The sequence below is a fragment of the Cetorhinus maximus genome, chromosome 28 (assembly GCF_964194155.1).
Source record: "Cetorhinus maximus chromosome 28, sCetMax3.hap1.1, whole genome shotgun sequence".
In the NCBI taxonomy this organism is placed as follows: Eukaryota; Metazoa; Chordata; class Chondrichthyes; order Lamniformes; family Cetorhinidae; genus Cetorhinus; species Cetorhinus maximus.
This window is the reverse complement of record NC_135906.1, coordinates 27,141,587-27,162,841: the sequence shown is the minus strand read 5'-3', so window position 1 is coordinate 27,162,841 and position 21,255 is coordinate 27,141,587. Positions and strand designations below refer to the sequence as shown.

Below are 21,255 nucleotides of genomic sequence, written 5' to 3'. Positions count from 1 at the left end.
GCTTGTGTTAATAAACCACCGCTTCCTCCAGGCAGTACACACTCTGCATCTGGACACAAGCTAGTTAAGGTGCTTTGTGACCCAAGGGCTAATGGCTTATCTGCCCACAGTCCCACACAGCCACAATCAAGCAGCAGCCTTTTCCAACACATCTTGTGATTGGTTTGGATCCAGCAGAACATTATTCCACATTTTAAATCAATCAAGATTTTCACCCACCCCCTCCCACATTTCTTTTTGGTGAATGTCAGAATTTGGTCTGATGTTTCTATGCAGGTTTTCAGAAGCACAGGAAAGGAGCAATCCGCACATTAACTACCCCTTCCCACTCCCGCCGAGTGATGGGAGGAAGCCAGCAGATGTGTTATCAGGTGTGCTGCAAACACAAGCAGAAATGGCTGTGTGAGCCGCAAGATGGGCAGGGCTTGATGGAAATTATTCAGTTATAACATGACTTGAATGTCAGTGTTATGAATGATGTGATCACGCTGGGAAACATCAGTCAGTCAGCAAAACAGGGTGACAATGGAACTGTCAGGCAATGTGATATTAACTTAAAGCACTCTTCAGGCAGCCCTCTGGATTTAGCGGTTCACTAAAGAACACTGAGGCACTCCTAGGAATCCTTAATAGAACCTCATTTGCCCCATCGAAAAATTTTGTCTGGACAATTTAAAAATCTGAGATTCCCTCCATAGGCCAGGAAGTTCCCATATAACTGATCCTCAAAGACCTGAGCATCCTAGCTATCCTTCCTAGTCTGAGGGATAAAGGAGTCTGTAAATGTCTTCAACACATCATCAATACAGCTCCTGGGTCAGCATTGTGCACATGGTCCCAAGCTGCAGATGGTCTTAGCTCCTACATAAGGCAGATAAGATTCACCCTTCAGGTTAAGGCCAAGTGGAAACATCTCGGGGCAAGGGTTCAGGCTCAACCCTCTTCAGCAGTGTTCCAGTCTTTCCTTCAACACCAACTCATGTGTCTCCTGGTCATAAACTAAAGCTTGGTATTGAGAAATATCTAATTCCCGGAAGTGTAAGGTCATTTAGTGGCTGAATTATGTAGACCAGAACTTCCTGGTTAGAAATCCTAGTCTGTGCTGAGTTAACTAATCTACACTGGGATTTCATTAGGGGGTCCTACAACTGGCCTTGGCATTTTTGCCTCCTCAGAATAGAGAAAATTAGCTAGGGTTTTGATTCCTGCCCCCTAATCTCTATGCATGTAGGTGGCAAGTGGGGACAGCATCAGACTGGCTTTGTACAGCTCACAATAGTCTGCTGACACTCACTGTCTGGGCATCATCAGGGAAGAACTGGGAAGTGTGTGGCAATAGGAACTGAACATCAACAATAATTCAGCATAAGGGCAGAAAAATTAGTAACGTTTTTAAAAATAGTAAGTAGAGTGAACTGAGCAGCCTGCCTGCTGATCTCAACTAGGAAATGGTGTAATATGAAGGAAACACAGAGTCGGGAGGAAATTGTCAGAAATGGTGTAAAAATAAACACATTAGAAATTAATAAGCTTTCATTTCTCCCTCCCACCCTAGACAATCCAATGGCTGCCTGAAGCAACTTCCGAAGTCTGCGCTCGGAATTAGTTAGAACAGGAGATATTTCCCAGTCCGAGTGTACATCATCTCCTCACGTGACACAGCCAAGGCATGCAAAAAGCACCATCATCGTACAAACAATCCAATCCACACTGAGTACATGCAGCCTACCTCCCAGCCTGAACTCTGCACATGGACAGAGAGGGGGAAGGGGAGAGATAAAGCAAGAGAGACAAAATTCACCGATCAATGAATACTCAAACAGATCCAGGACTTAACACACAATTCGGAGGTACAGAGTACACTCACTATGATGCTGCATTTCAGAGCCATTTAAAATTTGCGATCAAGAGGATGGTTTATAAGGGTATTCTGGTAACGGGGAGTCTAAATTGCACATGTTGCAGCATATGACCGACACGGCCAGGGGTATATAAACCAACACAGTGAGGCGTGTACATCAGTCAGCATCACAGTGAAGGAGTTTATATCAAAGTTACAGTAAAGGGTTTACAAGTCAATGTCACAGTGAGGGGTTTACATCAGTCAATGTCACAGCAAGGGGCATATATTAGCCACTGGGACAGAAAAGGATATACAACTGGTATGATTGCAAGGGGTATAGAGTCAGGATCACAATGAAAGGTATGTATCAGCCAGCGCCACAGTAAGGGGTATAATGCGGCCAAAGTCACTGGCAGAGGAAGGGGGAGGGGGAGTTATAAATTGCTCAGGATCACAGTGTGGGGTATGTATCAGACAACACTATAACATAGAGGCACTGTAGATCGTCATTTGAAGCTCTGTCTTTTCCCTCCACCATCAGAAATCCTACCTGAAACCACTGCCTCCAATTATCAAGTCACCCATGCAGCCTGTGGTTAGTGTCAGCACGAAGATTATAAATGCTTCTCCTTTACAGAGCTCAAATCTCTGGGTCTTTCTGTTGCTGTACCTTTAAAACTTTGGGCACCTGTGCCTTCAGGGCAGGAGGAAGTGAGATGAGGCGCACCAGGAAGTGAGTTCAAGGCCACAGGGAGCAAGGTCAAGGCCAGGGAAAGTACAGTTAGCGTTCATACCAAACCTTTGGAATTAACACTCATCATCAAAACTGTGCTTACTGATTAGAACCAGCATGAGGAATATATGAAAAGGTTCACCAAAATTACACAGACCTCTCTGGCAGTGAATTAGGGAAAGAGGAACTCAGGACATCGTCAACAAAACTCTGAAACCAGCAGGCCATCACAGGGGCGACCTCAGTTTTTCCAGTGATGTGCCAAGCATTGAACAATGTTGAACATTTTGACTGATGGGGTTAATTCCTATATTTGGGACTGGTTTGGGAAAGGGGCCGAACTTTTAAATTTAAAGACAAAATTAATATCAAGAACCAACATTAATATTCAGGATTTTTCTTCTATGAACTGCTTACATTTTTTTCAAAGAACTCTCAGCAGATTGAAACCTGTGTTTTTTTATTTTTATTTGGATGGTTGATTCAAACATTGTGCATTATTTTAGCATCACCCCCTATACTGTTTGAAGGGTGGCCATGTATCAAATACTAAGCAATCTGGATTTTTTGAGATCTTCTGAGATGACAGTCACTTATCTGTGCCCTCCACTTTCAACTCATCTGGGGAAGTGAGATTTATGATCTGCAACAGATCGCCAACCCTTATGGAGCTGTGTTTATCTTTCAAGGGGGCACGTGTCAGAATTGCTTACACTGTTAAATCAACACAAGTAATAGTCACTCGCTGGGCTCAACAGCTCGGATTCCAGTCGCCTAAAAGCTGATGGTGCAGGGCCTTTTGAAGCAATGTTGTAATGCTGTCGTGCCCTTTATTTTAGTCAATGAAGAGTTGTATGTGGGGTTCTAAGAGAACACTGGCAATGGAACCAACATCACAGCTATGACTCAACCACAGGTTTTTGGAATTTGCTCAGAACATTTTAAATGCAGCTCAAACTTCCATTAGTTATCTTTATAGACACTTTTACTGACACTTAGACAACTATCACTGGCCCAATTGGTGCAGCAGCCAGTGGCTCATCTCTAAACACTAAAGCAAGTACACTTATGCCACCCTATGGCAGGTGTAGATACTGCAAGCGCTCTGCCACTGCTTTTTAAACCTCTCTCTAATTCCGTTTTTCCCTCTACATGGGATAATACTGTCACAAGCAACTGCACACGCCTATGGGTTGCAGCTGGTGAAGTGGCAGAAAGCTGCAGCGACCCTAGTCATTGGGACTACCAAGGCTTTGTGGCCCTTAGCTCATCCAAAACTCTGTTATCCATATCCTAACTTGCATCAAGTCTCATTCATCCAGCCCCATTGTGTTCGTTGACTCAAACTGACTCCTCGTTCAGCAATGCCTCAATTTTAAATTCGCATTCTTCTGTTCAAATCTCCAAGGCTTCGCCCTCCGTATCTTGTGCCATCCACTTGCTCTCTGATATCTCTGCAGTTCTTAAATTCTGCCCCCTTGACCAATGTTCATTGCTCCATTGGTGGCCATGCCTTCACTGCCTAGGCCCCAAGCTCTGGAATTCCTTTCCTAAACCTCTCTACCTCTCCTCCCATAAGACGCTCTTTAAAACTTATCTCTTGGATCAAGCTTTTGCTCACGTGTCCCAATATCTCGTGGTCTGTGGTCAAATTTGCTTTGATAACCCTTCAGTGAAGGGCTATGGGACGTTTTGCTACACATCATGTGATAAAGTTAGATGAATTTGGGGTGGTGACTAAGGCACAGGTGAGATGCCATCTCAGAGTGAGGGTGGTGGAAGAAGAATAAGGTTACATTGCAGCCAACTGAACAGCAGCATTGACAAGTCCTGGGAACAGGCCGTCTTCTCTCCACACCCGACTCTCTATGACTCTTTGCTTACAGAGTCGAGCGTGGAGGAATGGGTGCTTAACGTGGAGGGCTTTTGACCAAAATGGTTGATAAGGATATCCACCCCCGCTCTCCCAGCAAACACTGTATAAGTCTTCAATCGAGTAAATTAGAATTATTTATTTTACACATTCCATTTACTGAACAAAACACAGCTACTAGGTTGATATAAAATACCTGATTAGGAATTTTGTTAAAAGCATCCTGCAGTTTTCCGTGGATTGTTGCCAGTTTCTTACTGTCCCGGTTGGCTTCATGGATTGGGATCAGGATCTTGTACACTTCATTTACAGCTTCATACATCCCAGCCTAGTAGGAAAAAAATTCACAATCAACATTAAAACTGAACAGCAGGATGGAAAGCTCCACGAGTCCAAATTTATGAGTAGCGTCATCTCTGGTGATTCATCCTTAGGCACACAACAACCTCCAGGTATCTGTTTTCTAATGAGGAAAGAAATCAGTGCAGGAGATTTGCTGTTAAGTTAGATCTTCATTACACTGCTACAGCTTGGCCCTATAGCACAAGTATTTCATGTCACAAGGATATGCTACCTCAAAGGAGACTAACAGTGTAACAGGTAGGTTTTCCCCCACTGTACATTACACTCCTATGGAAGGAGCTGGTAGCTTTAACAGTACCTATGGGAAGGAAGGGGCCTGAAGGGTGTAGATTCAGTTGATAATGACAGCAAATGCCTGCAGGTACAGGACAGGGATCCCCAAACGTACAGTCAGAGTAAGTGGAGTGGAGTTGGGCCTAAAAAGGGGGAGGCACTGGGCTAGTAATCCAGGTTCCTCTGGGGACACAGGTTCATTCCCATCATGGCAGCTGGTGGAACTTAAATACAATTAATTAAAATCTAAATCAATTCAATTCACTCCACATGATATCAAGAAAGGGCTGAAGACACTGGATACTGCTAAGGCGATGGGCCCTGACAACATTCTGGCAATAGCACTGAAGACTTCTGCTCTAGAACTAGCTGTATGCCTAGCCAAGCTGTTCCAGTACAGCTACGACACTGGCATCTATCTGGCAATATGGAAAATTGCCCAGGTATGTCCTGTCCACAAGAAGCAGGACAAATCAAACCTGGCCAATTACCGTCCCTTCTGTCTACTTTGGATCATCAGCAAAGTGATGGAAGGGGTCGTCGACAAGTGCTATCAGGTGGTACTGCCTCAGCAAAAACCTGCTCACTGACACACAGTTTGGGTTCCGCAAGGGCCATCAGCTCCTGACCTTATAACAGCTTTGGTCCAAACATGAACAAAAGAGCTGAGTTCAAGAGGTGAGGTGAGAGCGACTGCCCTTGACATCAAGGCAGCATTTGACCAAGCGTGGCATCAAGAAGCCCTAGTAAAACTGAAGTCGACGGGAATCAGGAGGAAAACTCATCACTGATTGGAGTCATATCGAGCACGAAGCAAGGTGGTTATGGTTGTTGGGGGTTAATTATCTCAGTCCTGGGACATTGCTGCAGGAGTTCCTCAGGGTAGTGTCCTAGGCCCAACCATCTGCAAGTTCCTCTCCAAGTCACACACCATTCCGACTTGGAACTATAATCCCCGTTCCTTCACTGTCACTGAGTCAAAATCCTGGAACACACTTCCTAACAGCACTGTGGTTGTAACTACACCAATTGGACTGCAGCAGTTCAAGAAGGAGGCACACCACCACCTTCTGAAGGGCATTTAGGGATGGGCAATAAATGCTGACCTAGACAGTGATATCCACATCCCATGAACGAGTAAATAATAAAAAAGAAGAAAAAAACAAAAAGAGTGAAAATGAAGTGAAACTTATTTTTATACCATTGTGAAGGAGGCTGCTGCTTGCTCCAGCAATCCCACCAGGCCAGCTTCCGTGAAATATTTCCCAGCACAAATACCTTCTTCATCGGGAGAAAGAACATCATCTGATACAGCTGATTCCTCAAGAACGTTCGATGATATGTTCTTTGGGGGAGAAAAAAAAGCACAGAATTATAAACATGTAGTGAAACAGATTTTTGATCCCAATGTGTATTTGTATAGTGCCTTTACATCCCGAGGCACTTCACAGCAGCATTGTAAAACAAAATATGGCATTAAGCCACATAAGGAGATATTAGGTCAGATGACCAAAAGCTTGCTCCAAGATGGAGGTTTTAAGGAGTGTCTTAAAGGGGAAACGAGATAGAGAGGCAGAGATATGTAGGGAAGGAATTCCAGAGCTTCGGGCCTAGGCAACTGAAGGCAGGGCCTTCAGTGAAGTGAATAGTGAAGTGATTAAAATCAGGAACTCTCAAAGTGATTGGAATTAGATGGGTGCAGGTACCTTGGAGGGTTGTGGAGCTGGAAGAGATTACAGACGTTGGAGAGGGGCGAAGCCATGGAGGGATTTGAAAACAGGGGTGAGAATTTTTAACTCAAACCGTTGCTTGACAGGGAGCCAATGTAGGTAAGGAATGAAACCGGACAGACCACCAGCATTGACCTAGACACCGGAAGCGACAATGGCAAACTCAGCCCTGTCGACCCTGCAAAGTCCTCCTTACTAACATCTGGGAGCTAGTCCCAAAATTGGGAGAGCTGACTCACAGACTAGTCAAGCAACAGCCTGACACAGTTATCCTCACGGAATCAGATCTTACAGCTAATGCCCCAGACACCACCATCGCCGTCCCTGGGTACGTCGTGTCCCACCGGCAGGACAGACCCAACAGAGGTGTCGGCACAGTGGTATATGTTGGGAGAGAGTTGCCCTGGGAGTCCTCAACATCGACACCAGGCCCCATGAAGTCTCATGGCATCAAGTCAAACACGGGCAAGGACACCTCCTGTTGATTACCACCTACCGCCCTCCCTCAGCTGATGAATCGGTGCTCCTCCATGTTGAACACCACTTGGAGGAAGCACTGAGGGTGGCAAGGGCACAGGATGTACTCTGGGTGGGGGACTTCAATGTCCATCATCAAGAGTGGCTCGATAGCACCACTACTGACCGAGCTGGCCGAGTCCTAAGGGACATAGCTGCTAGACTGGGTCTGCGGCATGTGGTGAAGAAACCAACAAGAGGTGGAAAAAAAACATACTTGACCTCATCCTCCCCAACCAGCCTGCCGCAGATGCATCTGTCCATGATAGTATCGGTAGGAGTAACCACTGCACCATTGTGGAGACGAAGTCCCGCCTTCACGAGAATATAGCGCAAGTGATCAGCAGAGCTAAGTAATCCCACAACCAATGGATCAGATCTAAGCTCTGCAGTCCTGCCACATCCAGTCGTGAATGATGGTGGACAATTAAACAGCTCACTGGAGGACGAGGCTCCAGAATAGCCCCATCCTCAATGAATGGGGAGCCCAGCACATCAGCGCAAAAGATAAGGCTGAAGCATTCACAACAATCTTCAGCCAGAAGTGCCAAGTGGATGATCCATTTCGGCCTCCCCTGGAGGTCCCCAGCATCACAGATGCCAGTCTTCAGCCAATTCAATTCACTCCACATGATGTCAAGAAATGGCTGAAGGCACTGGATAGTGCAAAAGCTATGGGCCCTGATAATAAGACCATAAGACATAGGAGCAGAAGTAGGCCACTCAGCCCCAATGAGTCTGCTCCGTCATTCAATGAGATCATGGCTGATCTGATAATCTTCAACTCTACTTTCCTACCTTTTCCCCATATCCCTTAATTCCCTTACTGATTAAAGATCTGTCTATCTCAGCCTTGAATATACTTAACGACCCAGCTTCTACAGCCATTTGCAGTAAAGAATTCCACAGATTCACTACCCTCTGAAGAAGAAATTCCTCATCTCGGTCTTAAATGAGCAACCCCTTACTCTGAGATTATGCCCTCTGGTCCTAGATTCTTCCACAAGGGGAAACAACCTCTCAGCATCTACCCTGTCAAGCCCCCTAAGAATCTTATGTTTCAATGGGTCACCTCTCCTTCTTCTAAACTCCAATGAAGTCCAACCTGCTCAACCTCTCCTCATAAGAAAATCCCTCCATACCCTGGATCAACCTAGTGAACCTTCTCTGGGCTGCCTCCAATGCCAATATATCTTTCCTTAGATATGGGGACCAAAACTGTTCACAGTATTCTAGCTGTGGTCTAACTAGTGCTTTGTATAGTTTTAGCAAGACTTCCCTATTCTTAATTGTCCATTCCCTTTGAAATAAAGGTCAACATTCCATTTGCCTTCCCTATTACCTGAACTTGTATGCTAGCTTTTTGTGATTCATGCACGAGGGCCCCCAAATCCTTTGAGGAGGTAACGAGCAGGTTAGACAAAGGGGAGCCAATGGATGTTATCTACTTGGACTTCCAGAAGGCCATTGACAAGGTGCCGCACAGGAGGTTGCTCAGTAAGATAAGAGCCCATGGTGTTAGAGGCAAGGTACTAGCATGGATAGAAGATTGGCTGTCTGGCAGGAGGCAGAGAGTGGGGATAAGTGGGTCCTTCTCAGGATGGCGATCGGTGACTAGTGGAGTTCCGCAAGGGTCAGTGTTGGGACCACAACTTTTCACTTTATACATTAATGATCTAGATGAAGGAACTGAGGGCATTCTGGCTAAGTTTGCAGATGATACAAAGATAGGTGGAGGGACAGGTAGTATTGAGGAGGCAGGGAGGCTGCAGAAGGATTTAGACAGGTTAGGAGAATGGGCAAAGAAGTGGCAGATGGAATTCAACGTGGGGAAGTGTGAGGTCATGCACTTTGGTAGGAAGAATAGAGGCATAGACTATTTTCTAAATGGGGAGAGAATTCAGAAATCTGGAGTGCAAAGGGACTTGGGAGTCCTAGTCCAGGATTCTCTTAAGGTTAACCTGCAGGTTGAGTCAGTAGTTAGGAAGGCAAATGCAATGTTGGCATTTATTTCGAGAGGACTAGAATATAAAAGCAGGGATGTGCTGCTGAGGCTTTATAAGGCTCTGGTCAGACCACATTTAGAATATTGTGAGCAATTTTGGGCCCTGTATCTCAGGAAGGATGTGCTGGCCCTGGAGAAGGTCCAGAGGAGGTTCACGAGAATGATCCCAGGAATGAAAGGCTTAACATATGAGGAACGTTTGAGGACTCTGGGTCTATACTCGATGGAGTTTAGAAGGATGAGGGGGGATCTGATTAAAACTTACAGAATACCGAAAGGCCTGGATAGAGTGGACGTGGGGAAGATGTTTCCATTAGTAGGAGAGACTAGGACCCGAGGGCACAGCCTCAGAGTAAAGGGAAGACCTTTTAGAACAGAGATGAGGAGAAACTTCTTTAACCAGAGAGTGGTGAATCTATGGAATTCATTGCACAGAAGGCTGTGGAGGCCAGGTCATTGAGTGTATTTAAGACCGAGATAGATAGGTTCTTGATTGGTAAGGGGATCAAAGGTTACGGGGAGAAGGCGGGAGAATGGGGTTGAGAAACTTATCAGCCATGATTGAATGGTGGGGCAGACTCGATGGGCCAAATGGCCAAATTTCTGCTCCTATGTCTATGTCGATCCCTCCGTGCTGCAGCTTTCTGCAGTCTTTCTCCATTTAAATAACATTCAGTTCCTCTATTCTTCCTGTCAAAGTGCATAACCTCACATTTTCCCACATTATATTCCATCTGCCAAGTTTTTGAAGGCTTGTGCTCCAGATCTTGCCACGCCCCTAGCCAAGCTACAGTACAGCTACGACACTGGCATTTACCCGGCTATGTGGAAAATCGCCCAGGTATGTCCTGTACACAAAAAACAGGGCAAATCCAACCCGGCCAATTACTGCCCTATCAGTCTACCCTCGATTATCAATAAAGTAATGGAAGGGGTCATCAACAGTGCTATTAAGCAGCACCTGCTTAGCAATAACCTGCTCAATGACGCCCAGTTTGGGTTCCGCCAGGGCAACTCAGCTCCTGACCTCATTAGAGCCTTGGTTCAAACATGGACAAAAGAGCTGAACTCCCGAGGTGAGGTGAGCGTGACTGCCCTGGGGATTTATCTACCCTTCTCTGTCATTTTCCTGGGTCATGCGAGCCATCAGCTCGGAAGCACCAAGACAAAGCAAAATATTGCAGATTCTGGGAATCTGCAATAAAAGTAGAAAACGCTGGAAAGACTCAACAGATCAGCCAGCGCCTATGGGGAGAGAAACAGAGTAAACGTTTTAGATTGATGACATTTCATCAGAACTGGATGACAGATTCTGATATGCCACCAATCTGAAACGTTAACTCTTTCTCCTTCCTTAAATGCTGCCTGACCTGCTGAGCATTTCTGTTTTAACTTTAACAGAGTCCCCACCCTCTTACCTGAAAACCGACACAGCCTACTGGCAGGTACCGGCAGTCTTCCAGCATGTTAAGGTATTCTGCCACTAGAGCTGCAGAATGCACCAGGCACTGTGCCGCTTCGGCATGGTTAGTCCGCTCAGAGTGCTTCCCTGCCATATTCTGCAACCAGGTCAGGCGCAAATCCGGTGACGTCTGGTAACCTTTGGCAATTCTATTAGATCAGAATACAGTATTAGTCCAAAGTTGGTTCGTGGGCTGCATTTCAACACTTAACCTTCTTGGGAGCAAGCAACAAAAAAAAAAATCGAAGCATCAGTGAAAGAACGGAAATATGTCCTTACCTGTACATCAGATCCATCAACATTTCCGGATCTTCCTGGTGTTCCTTCATCTTCACTGTATCTGTGAGGATCATGTGCAGGTTAAACACCAGATCTTGTACCTGAACGGAAGGAAATAGCACAGTCAGTCACACCTAAATCATACAAACTACCCATAAAATAATAAGGGAAAGAGAAGTATTTCCACCTGCTTTCATTTAGAACTATATACATTCAATATTGCTGGAGAGAGAGACATGTTGCCGAAGCTTTTCGCCTTTGCACTCATCAGGGCAAAGGCAAGAATGCCAAATTTCAAATAATCACAATGCAAGTACAAATTGTTGTGAGTGCAAAGATGAAACGCTTCGGCAACATATCTCTCTTTTTAGTAAGATCCAAGTTCTATACTATTAAACGGCAGTTTATACACATAAACTTAAATATGTCTTGATGTATATTTAACAGATTTCTCTCCCAGAGACCCACCTAGCTGGGTCTCCTCATCTCCAGGTAATGGCCAGCAGCTCGGACTGGCTTCCAAAGCTTTGATAAGGAAAACATTTTGCTCATTCCACTCTGGGACACACAGGGCTCCTCCTAGTCAGTGATAGGCTGCAGATCAAACTGGAGGTTAAGATGCCCTAACATGGCAGGTTTCTGTTCAGATAAGAAAAATGAAATTTCCTATTGCCATCACCCTTTTGTTTTGGTCCTTGTGACCTGTATATTTAGTAGAATAATTGATGTCTGGCTTGTTATTTGATTACTGGATTTTGTTGAAAATAATTTTTCTAACTCCTCTTTGGTTAGGGGACTAGTTCTGATGAAATGTCATCAGCCTGCAACCATTAACTCTGTTTCTCTCTCCACAGATGCTGCCTGACTTATTGGGTATTTACAGCAACACCATTTTATGCCTCAGAAGTGTTCTACCTGCTCAGGGAAGGTGGTCTCACGCAGTTCCAGGTCCTCCTCAGCATATGTCAGAATGGTCTTCAGTGAGCGGCGAAGGTATTCTTCGTTGAAGTTTTGGGAAGTCCCCACTAATGAGGACAGTGACATTGTTACCTGCATTTTCACTCGGGCAAAGTTCTAAAGAAAGACAGAATTCTGGTTCAGTTTCATTCGACTCGAGTTTAACATATGTTGCGTCCAAGACAAACTCCCAATAAATGTTGTGCAAGAGCCGGTGTACATACAATCACTAAGAGTGGACTGTCAAGGTTAGTTTATTTTGTTAAACTACAATTCTGGGATGACTTTCTTTTTTCTGTTCTTACCAGAACAATGGCCTCTGTTGCAGAATAAAGGTCATTTTGACCTGTACAGTGTCCCCACAGGTAGCCTGGTATCAATAAACCGCCATTGGTGAAAATTATGTGACCACTGAGCTCCAAGAGTTGTGTAGTTTTCCCCGTGTTACTGCTCCTGTCTAACCAACAGGACTACACAATTCAAACTAAGCCCCCTGCTGACTTGGACTGACGAGAATTCATTTATGTTTAACAAGTCCAGTTTTGTGGTCAATTCATCACTTCACCAGAAAACCAAAACAATTCTATTTGAAAACACACTGTATCATCAACCGGCCACTCAATCTACATTCATCATTAACTTGGTCACTCAATATAAGAATTATTGGCAGCCTACCCAGTGAGCACACTACTGTCACTTCGCCTACTCAGCACACAATTCATCATCACTCAGTAGACATCTGAGAAAGAACATCAATAAACTTGCAGAATGAGCAAATAATTGGCAAATAAAATTCAACATAGATAAATATGAGGTAGCATATTTTGGTAGGAAGAATAGGGAGGTCACTTATTACTTGGAAGGTGAGAGTCAAGGTGGGGTTGAGGAACAAAGGGATCTCGGAGTAGAAGTATAAATACATCAATCACTAAAAGTTGCGCCACAGGTTAACAAGGTCTTAAAAAAGCAAACCAAGCACGAGGATTTATTTCTTGGAGGGATAGAATTGAAAAGTAGGAATGTTATGCTGAAACTGTATCAAACCTTGGTTAGACCACACTTAAGAGTACTGTGTGCAGTTCAGGTTGTCATTATATGAAAATGATATAGAGGTACTGGAGAGGGTGCATAGAAGATTTACAAGGTAATACCAAAAATACAAAGGTATACACATCAGGAAAGAATGAACAAGGTGAGTCTCTTTTCTCTTGAAAAAGGCTTAGGGGTGACCTAATAGAGTTCTTTAAAATTATGAAAAATTTTAATAGTGTGGACACAGAGAGAATGTTCCTTCTTATGGGGAACATCATAACTAGAAGTCATCATTTTAAGATAGGCACCAAGAAATCCAATAGGGAATTCGGAAGAAACTTCTTTACACAAAGGGTGGTGTCAGTGTGAAATTCTCTAACTCAGGGAGTGGCTGAAACAAATAGTATAGGTGCTTTTAAAGGAAGGCTAGACTAGCATATGAAAGAGAAGGGAATAAGAGGGTTACGCGAATAGATTTAGATGAGGGAAGATGAGTGGAGGCTCAAGTGGAGTCAAGCATTGGCTGGTTGGTAATCTGGGTGGTATGGTGGGGTAATATTCATGTCTGGAACTATTCATTCTGACATACTGAATGAAAGTTGCCTCTATCTACATGTAAAATTACTTCTGCTCTCTTCATTCATGGACCCAGAGCACAAAACTGCCCTATCCAATATCCTATGTAATCCAATATATATGGTCTCCATTTTGAAGTTTAATGTACCAAACATGGTTACTTTGGCTACTCAATGTACAATTAATCTTCCATCTTGGACATCCAGTACATAATTCATGATCGAATAGTCACAGTGCATTTTCATGGTCACCTCATGCATTCAGTGCATTTAGTTGAAGTATTTTACATGTTGAGTACTAATCTAGAATCTCGCACTTATTGGAAACATGACAACAAACATGGTGAACCAGCAGACATCTGTCATTAAGACAATACGGGTAGGGTTTCCCTTGGAAATAAATGTGAAAAATACCTGCCTTAGAATGTTACCAGAATAATAAACCAAATAATTGTCTGGTAATCTTGCAGTAGTGAATCCTTCAGCGTGATCACATCTGCACATCTGTCTCATCCATACGGTCCTTGACCTGACGGTGAAGAGCCATATGAAAACTTTTTTTCCTCATTCGTTTATACGACGTGGGCGTCACTGGCTAGGCCAGCATTTATTGTCCATCCCTAAATGCCCTCTGAACAAGGGCAGTTAAGAGTCAACCACATTGCTGTAGGTCTGGAGTCACATGTAGGCCAGACCAGGTAAGGACAGCAGATTTCCTTCCCTAAAGGACATTAATGAACCAGATGGGTTTTTACGACAATCAGCAATGGTTTCATGGTTATCATCAGACTTTCAATTCTAGATTTTTACTGAATTCAAATTTCACCATCTGCTGTGATGGGATTCAAACCCGGGTCCCCAGAGCATTACCCTTGGTCTCTGGAACACTAGTCCAGTGACAATATCACTATGCTTCTCTGCTCTTCTTCCAAACATGTCCTGGGACCTTTTACCTGACAAGGCAGACGAGACTTTGGTTTAACATCTCATCCAAAAGAGAGAACCTCCAAAAGTGCAGCACTCCATTAGTGCTGCATTGAAGTGTCATCCTAGATTTTGAGCTCAAGTTTCTGAACTGGGAATTAAACCCACAAATTTCTGACTCAGGCAAGAGTGTTAACACTAAGCTATCGCTAACACCTTCACACTGTCCGAACAGTGTGAACTAATCTCAACAACAGAAGTGCACTCCTTGCTATGCTAATATTGCATTTTTGATATTTCATACATCAGCCCCTCCTTATGGCCTAAGTGAGACTGTCAATTTAATGCCAGAGGGCAGTTTTGTTCTTTAGGCCTGAGTGGAGTGAGCAGAAGCCATTTTACGAGTAGATAGAGGCAACTTTCATTTAATATGTCAGAATGAACATGAACCCAGGATCCAGGCATGAGTGTAGTGTTTTACCCCACCATACCACCCAGATTACTGCCTTATCATCAGTGCCCACTCCCCAATGTTACATATAGAAAAGACACAGGATGTACTTACATTGCCAATCTCAAAGTTCTGCCTCATCAGGAGATAGAGTGAGGCGCTGGCATGGGCTCGAATGGTTCCCACACTGCTGCTGCAGTGTCGCAGAAGTCTTAAACACAGATCAGCGCAAAGCTCAGTGTCCTCCTCAAATAGCATTTCAGGAAACTACACAGAGATAATCAGAAGACCAATCAACCAGCAGAACGAGGGAATCAGCTTAGCACCTTCTAACACAGGACTGAGCCACAACTACACAGGGTGTTGTCGCAGGAATGGGGAAATAACTTAACCAGAGAAAACTGTTCAGTGAAAAATGCTACTGATTTCTGCCGGTTTAAGAGATATTTCAAATAAAGAAGTAATTTATTTTTATTGAATGAAACAAAAAATTCCAGCTAATGGCACATTACATGACACAATTTATTACAAATTTCATGATGCTTAAAGATGTATAGAATGAAGATCTTGCCTAGCACTGCACAAGTGACAATGCTCATTGGCAGGGTTACATCCTGAACTTGGCAAAAGGAGGATTGAAATCAGAAGGTCCCCTGGCTTTGGGCCTTACATGGTTCTTACAGGTGCTAAGGCCAGAAAAGTGATGGGGAATAGAAGTTATTTGGCTGCTTACCTTAAAGACCAGTGCCCGCTGGGTGGCAAAGCAATGCTGCAGGAAGAGGGCACTCTGGTTAGAGGCCATAGCGTGTAGAATGACCTTCAGCACTCCACTCAATACACTCTCTTTAGACTCTGACACCATAACTGTCTGTGCAATAGAAAATACAAATAATATAAGAGGCACTGCTCACTGACCATCAGTTCCAAACACTTCTGAACTGGACCCATTTCAGTTGGTTGCAACCCAATTCAATTATTTATTAGTTTGTTGCCACAACGGTTTTGATGTAATTCATATGTATGTTATCTACCTTGTTCTTATCTCTTCATTTAATTGTCCCCAGCCTAACCTACCCATGCTTACTCAATGCTCCTGAAATCATTCAATTCATCCTTATCCATGATAAGTACTCAGAATTCATTCCTTCCACCTTTCCAGACATTGACCACTGGCTTTCAGCCTCCATCGTTTCACAGGTAAGCTCCAAACCATTCAGTTTCATAACCTAAGCCACAGTTCACTAAATACAACAACCCATTCTACCCTAAATGCCAAGCTGCTCTGTTCTCCAGCTGTGATGCCAACAGTTCTCAGCCATCTGACATTATAATATGAAAGTTGTTCTCTGATTGACTTTACTCTCATGTAACTCAAGCCTTTCAGATTCTTATCTCAGCACTGCCAGAAGCTAGCCATGGTGGAACTACTACTGCTTGTTAGCTAATAGCTCAGACACAATAGACTCTATTTCTTTACCTGAACAATGATTTCAAGTATGTCCAAAACCACGAGGTTAGCTTCAGTAACCAGGTTCCCATCTACTAGGGCATCGTGTTCCATTTCAGCCTTTGTCCTAAGAGGGGGGAAAGAGAGAGTAAAGCATCAGCCAGTGTCAAACTACCGGACCCAAATGGACACACCAATTGGCCAACAGGAAATAAGAAACAAGAGAAATCTATTTTAAAAAAGAAGTGAGATGAGTTAAAGGAGAAATTATTCAGTGTGAGAACAAGTTCAGCCAGACGGAGGAGAGTAGTGGTGGATGGGGATTGTTCGGGCCTCTGTTCAAGGAAGAAGCTAAGGGCCCTCAGACCATCCTGGTGGGGGATGGAGGTGTAGAGGGATTGGACATCCATGGTAAAGAGGAAGCGGTTGGGGCCAGGGAACTGGAAATTGTTGATGTGACGTAAGGTGTCAGAGGAATCACGGATGTAGGTGGGAAGGGACTGGACAAGGGGAGAGAGAAGGGAGTCAAGATAACGAGAAATGAGTTCCGTGGGGCAGGAACAGCCTGACACGATTGGTCTGCCGGGACAGTTCTGTTTGTGGATTTTGGGTAGGAGGTAGAAGCGGGCCGTCCGAGGTTGGGCGACTATCAGGTTGGAAGCTGTGGGAGGAAGATCTCCAGAGGAGATGAGGTCAGTGACAGTCCTGGAAACAATGGCTTGATGTTCAGTGGTGGGGTCATGGTCCAGGGAGAGGTAGGAGGAAGTGTCTGCGAGTTGACGCTCAGCCTCCGTGAGGTAGAGGTCAGTGCGCCAGACAACAACACCACCCTTGTCAGCGGGTTTGATGACAATGTTGGGGTTGGACCTGAGAGAACGGAGTGCAGTAAGTTCAGAGAGAGACAGATTAGAATGGGTGAGAGGAGCAGAGAAATTGAGACGACTAATGTCACGCTGACAGTTCTCAATGAAAAGATCAAGAGAAGGTAAGAATCCAGAGGGAGGGGTCCAGGTGGAGGGAGAATATTGGAGGTGGGTAAAAGGATTCGTTGAACGGGGAGAGGACTCCTGCCCAAAGAAGTGAGCACGGAGACGAAGACGGCGGAAGAAGAGTTCAGCATCGTGCCGAGCTCGAAATTCATTGAGATGAGGGCGTAAGGGTATGAAACTAAGTCCTTTGCTGAGCACTGAACGTTCAGCATCGGAGAGGGGAAGGTCAGGGGGTATAGTGAATACACGGCTGGGGCTGGGATTGGAAGATGGGGTGGGGACAGAGGGACAGGCAGGGGTGGAGGGTCCTAGATGGGTGTTGGTGTCGATGAGTTGTTGGGGTTTTTAAGTTCTGTTGAAGGATCATGAGGACTCGAAACGTCAACTCTTTTCTTCTCCGCCGATGCTGCCAGACCTGCTGAGTTTTTCCAGGTAATTCTGTTTTTGTTTTGGATTTCCAGCATCCGCAGTAGTTTTTTGTTTTTATATTATTGTTAGAAATCTATTTTGTCCATCCAGCTTACTCCAGCATCTTGTTAGCTACAATTGCTCTTTACAATCCTGATTGCTTGCCATTTCTTCATATTCCTTAATATCTGTGCTTCCAAAATGACTACCTATTTTCCTTTTAAATATCCTAATTGACTTTGCATCTAGGGCAAAGAAAAGCAGGGGCTTGGGGCACAAACAGCAGAGGCGGCTGAATGGATGGTCTCAATCTTTGTGACAAAGAAATCCATAAGCTTCTTGCACTTTTTGCTGGAGGCAAGAGTGGAGGCAGCAGGATAGAGAAATTCAGGGAGACAGTTAGTAATGAAGCTGAGGTTATTTTTGCTTTCAAAAATGTTCCTAGAACAGGGGGCAAGGTTTTGGTATCGGACAGTGAGGACTGATAGTTACCCATCATCGGATTTGAGCATTAAGTCAATCGAATGGCAGATATGTTCAACTTTGCACCTGTTAAACTTGAGTGACCATAATGAGGAACTAACAACATTCTGGGGTTACCACTGATCAGAAGCTGAACTGAACCAGACATATTAATACTGTGGCTACAAAAGCAGGTGAGAGGCTGGGAATAATGTGAAGAGTAACTCACCTCCTGACTCCCCAAAGCCTGTCCACCATCTACAAGGCAAAGTCAGGGGTGTGATGGAATACTCTCCACTTACCTGGATGAATTCAACTCCAACAACACTCAAGAAGCTCGACACCATCCAGGACAAAGCAGCCTATTTGACTGGCACCCCATCCACAAACATTCACTCTCTGTCACTGACGCAGCAGTGTGTACCATCTGCAAGAACCACTGTAGCAACTCACCAAGCCTCCTTCGACAGCCCCTTCCAACCTCTACCACCCTCTGCGACCTCTACCACCTAGAAGGACAAGGGCAGCAGATGCATGGAAACACCACCACCTGCAAGTGCCCCTCCAAACCACACACCATCCTGACTTAAAACTATATTGCCATTCCTTCCCCGTCACTGGGTCAAAATTCTGGAACTTCTTCCCTAACAGCATAGTGGGTGTATCTTCATCAAGACGACAGCTCACCACTACAATGACATCCTGTGAAAGAATAAAAAAGCAAAGATAGGAGAGCATGCAGGCATTGTTAGGCGCACAGATGTCACAAGTGGAGATAAGGGAGTGGAGATAAGGGAGCGGAGATAAGGGAGCCGTTGATGGCTGCAAAGGTATTCTGGTGAAGGAGGGCCAGAGGCTACACAGTTAGGAGTCAGAAAGTACAATGAGTTTGAATTATAAGATTATGCACTTGTTCTAGATTTCCTAGCACACAATCTAGAGCAATTCCCCTTGTGATTTTAAATACCTCAATCTGTTAACTTCAAACCCCTTTCTCCAAAGACAATAACCTAAGCTTATCAATTATCATCATAACTGGGACTCCTCATTCCAGGTCTTGTCTTAGACTTTCCCTTGGACAGTGTATCCTTCCTAAGGTGGGGGCATCCAAACCACACGCAGTAATCCAGGTGCAAACAAAAAGCTAAAAGCTACTGCGGATGCTGGAAATCCAAAACAAAAACAGAATTACCTGGAAAAACTCAGCAGGTCTGGCAGCATCGGCGGAGAAGAAATCAGTTAACGTTTCGAGCCTTCATGGCCCTTCGGCAGAACTGAAGCATCATCCAGGTGCAGTCTGATCAGAGCTCTGGGTAACTACAATTGCACTTTTATTTGCAAACCAATGCTGTTCTGATTCAAATTTGAATTAGTATCTGGGGTAGCTATCAGGTAGTTCTCTCCGTATAGGGCCACAGTTGAATTAGTTTGATACTGATATAAAAACAGAAAATGCTGTAAATACACAGCAGGTCTGGCAGCATCTGTAGATACAGCAAGAGTTAATGTTTCAGGTCTGTGATTTGAAATGTTGACTGTGTCTCTCTCCATAGATGGTGCCAAACCTGAGTATTTCCAGCATTTTCTGTTCTTATTTCAGAGTTGCAGGATCTGCAGTAGTTTGCTTTTGTATTAATGTCAAGACGATATAAAGTTCAAATTTCAAAGTTCAAAGTTCGACGAGGTAAAGTTCAAAAAACCTAGTGATACAATGAGAATTTGCATTCAAAGAGGAAAATACATATAAAGGAAGAAAAGGCTGTTGGTAAAAGAGGAGGGAGTCTAAGATCTAAAGCCTCCAGCCTGTAAGCCTCAAGCCGCTATCTGCAAGGACCCAGAACTGAAAGAAACTCATTTTGAATGCAACCATCCGGAGTGTGCTTTGCCAGGGGTCTGTTTAAATCTATGTTTTACCACTGCCTTAACAGGGGTGTAACTGGGAGTCAGATCAATTAGGGGATTTTTAGGGATTATTATAGTAGTAGTTTGTAGGCATATGTATGTGCTTACAATCTTTTAATTAATAAATGTTTAATTTAGTTTTATAAAAACCTCTTGAGACTCGGTGGTCTTATTAAAACTGAATTCAAAGCCTGCATCTCGAAACCTACAAATTACAAAATTTGGTTATGACAGTTGTTTCAAGTTTCCCTCTGGGATTTGAACAGCTCAGCATTTACCATCTGCGGTGTCATAATAATTAGTTTGGTCCTAGTTCTATTAGAAGCAGAAACTGGAAGTTCCACATGATATACAGCACAGAAACGGCTCTTTGGCCTAATCGTTTATGCTCCATTTCAGGGGCTTTCTTATACAAAAAGTCTACCACAAGTGCCTAATGAGGCCATGTCAATCACAATAGTTGTGAGGGCAGTAGGTTAATACTTGAATTGGTAAAACATTAAAGGAAATGGGTAAAAAGTAGGAAAGATGGATCTGTGTAGACTGGGAATTGTCCTGGCATAGACCTTGTGGGATGAGTGGCTTCTTTCTGTGCTGAAATTTATTTATTCTAAAGTGAGATTATGCAGGGATGCAATTGAACTGATAATTGTGGGGAGGTGTGGGGGATGGGAGAATGTGCAATATTCCTATTCTGCAAAAACAGCCACATACTTGTCAACCTTATCAGCATTCTGCCTCCAGTGAGTGATGTTCTTTCGCCAGCGAACGTTTTCTTGGCTTCCATATGGGCTCCTCTCTACAACAGATTGGAGAACATTAGATTTTGATTAATTGTCTCTGTACTTAAACCAAAAACAGAACATTCATCTAAAATACACTCTTAAATGGGTGGCCCACCTGAACCATATAGTGGTTACAATAATGATTGAGATAACTCTAGTTTGAAACAGCGGGTTATGAACTGACTGTAGTAAGCAGTTAGTGCCTCGTGTTTTACTTTATGCAATATATGCCCATTCTCCAGCTCA

At 44.1% G+C, this 21,255-nt stretch overlaps 1 protein-coding gene and 1 long non-coding RNA gene across 10 annotated transcripts in view; one reads left to right on the top strand and one right to left on the bottom strand.

Annotated features, from left to right (window-relative positions):
- The window catches only part of dock6 (dedicator of cytokinesis 6), a 152,200-nt gene that overhangs the window by 20,532 nt on the left and 110,413 nt on the right, over positions 1 to 21,255 (bottom strand). For 8 of the 9 annotated variants that reach the window (XM_078531490.1, XM_078531492.1, XM_078531491.1 and 5 more), the window contains 9 exons: positions 20,939 to 21,023; positions 16,494 to 16,590; positions 15,750 to 15,884; positions 15,131 to 15,283; positions 11,993 to 12,151; positions 11,078 to 11,178; positions 10,755 to 10,947; positions 6,287 to 6,430; positions 4,646 to 4,777 (listed from right to left, as the gene is read on the bottom strand). In XM_078531490.1, coding sequence (XP_078387616.1) covers positions 4,646 to 4,777; positions 6,287 to 6,430; positions 10,755 to 10,947; positions 11,078 to 11,178; positions 11,993 to 12,151; positions 15,131 to 15,283; positions 15,750 to 15,884; positions 16,494 to 16,590; positions 20,939 to 21,023 — 1,199 coding nt within the window. Of the gene's footprint in view, positions 1 to 2,026; positions 2,538 to 4,645; positions 4,778 to 6,286; positions 6,431 to 10,754; positions 10,948 to 11,077; positions 11,179 to 11,992; positions 12,152 to 15,130; positions 15,284 to 15,749; positions 15,885 to 16,493; positions 16,591 to 20,938; positions 21,024 to 21,255 lie in introns of those variants that run through there. The other variant, XM_078531498.1, reaches the window with a different exon arrangement.
- LOC144668978 (uncharacterized) overlaps positions 1 to 21,255 on the top strand; it is a 139,277-nt gene that overhangs the window by 115,338 nt on the left and 2,684 nt on the right. The window contains exon 2 of the long non-coding RNA XR_013573573.1: positions 11,932 to 12,070. This is a non-coding gene — a long non-coding RNA (uncharacterized LOC144668978). The remainder of the gene's footprint in view (positions 1 to 11,931; positions 12,071 to 21,255) is intronic.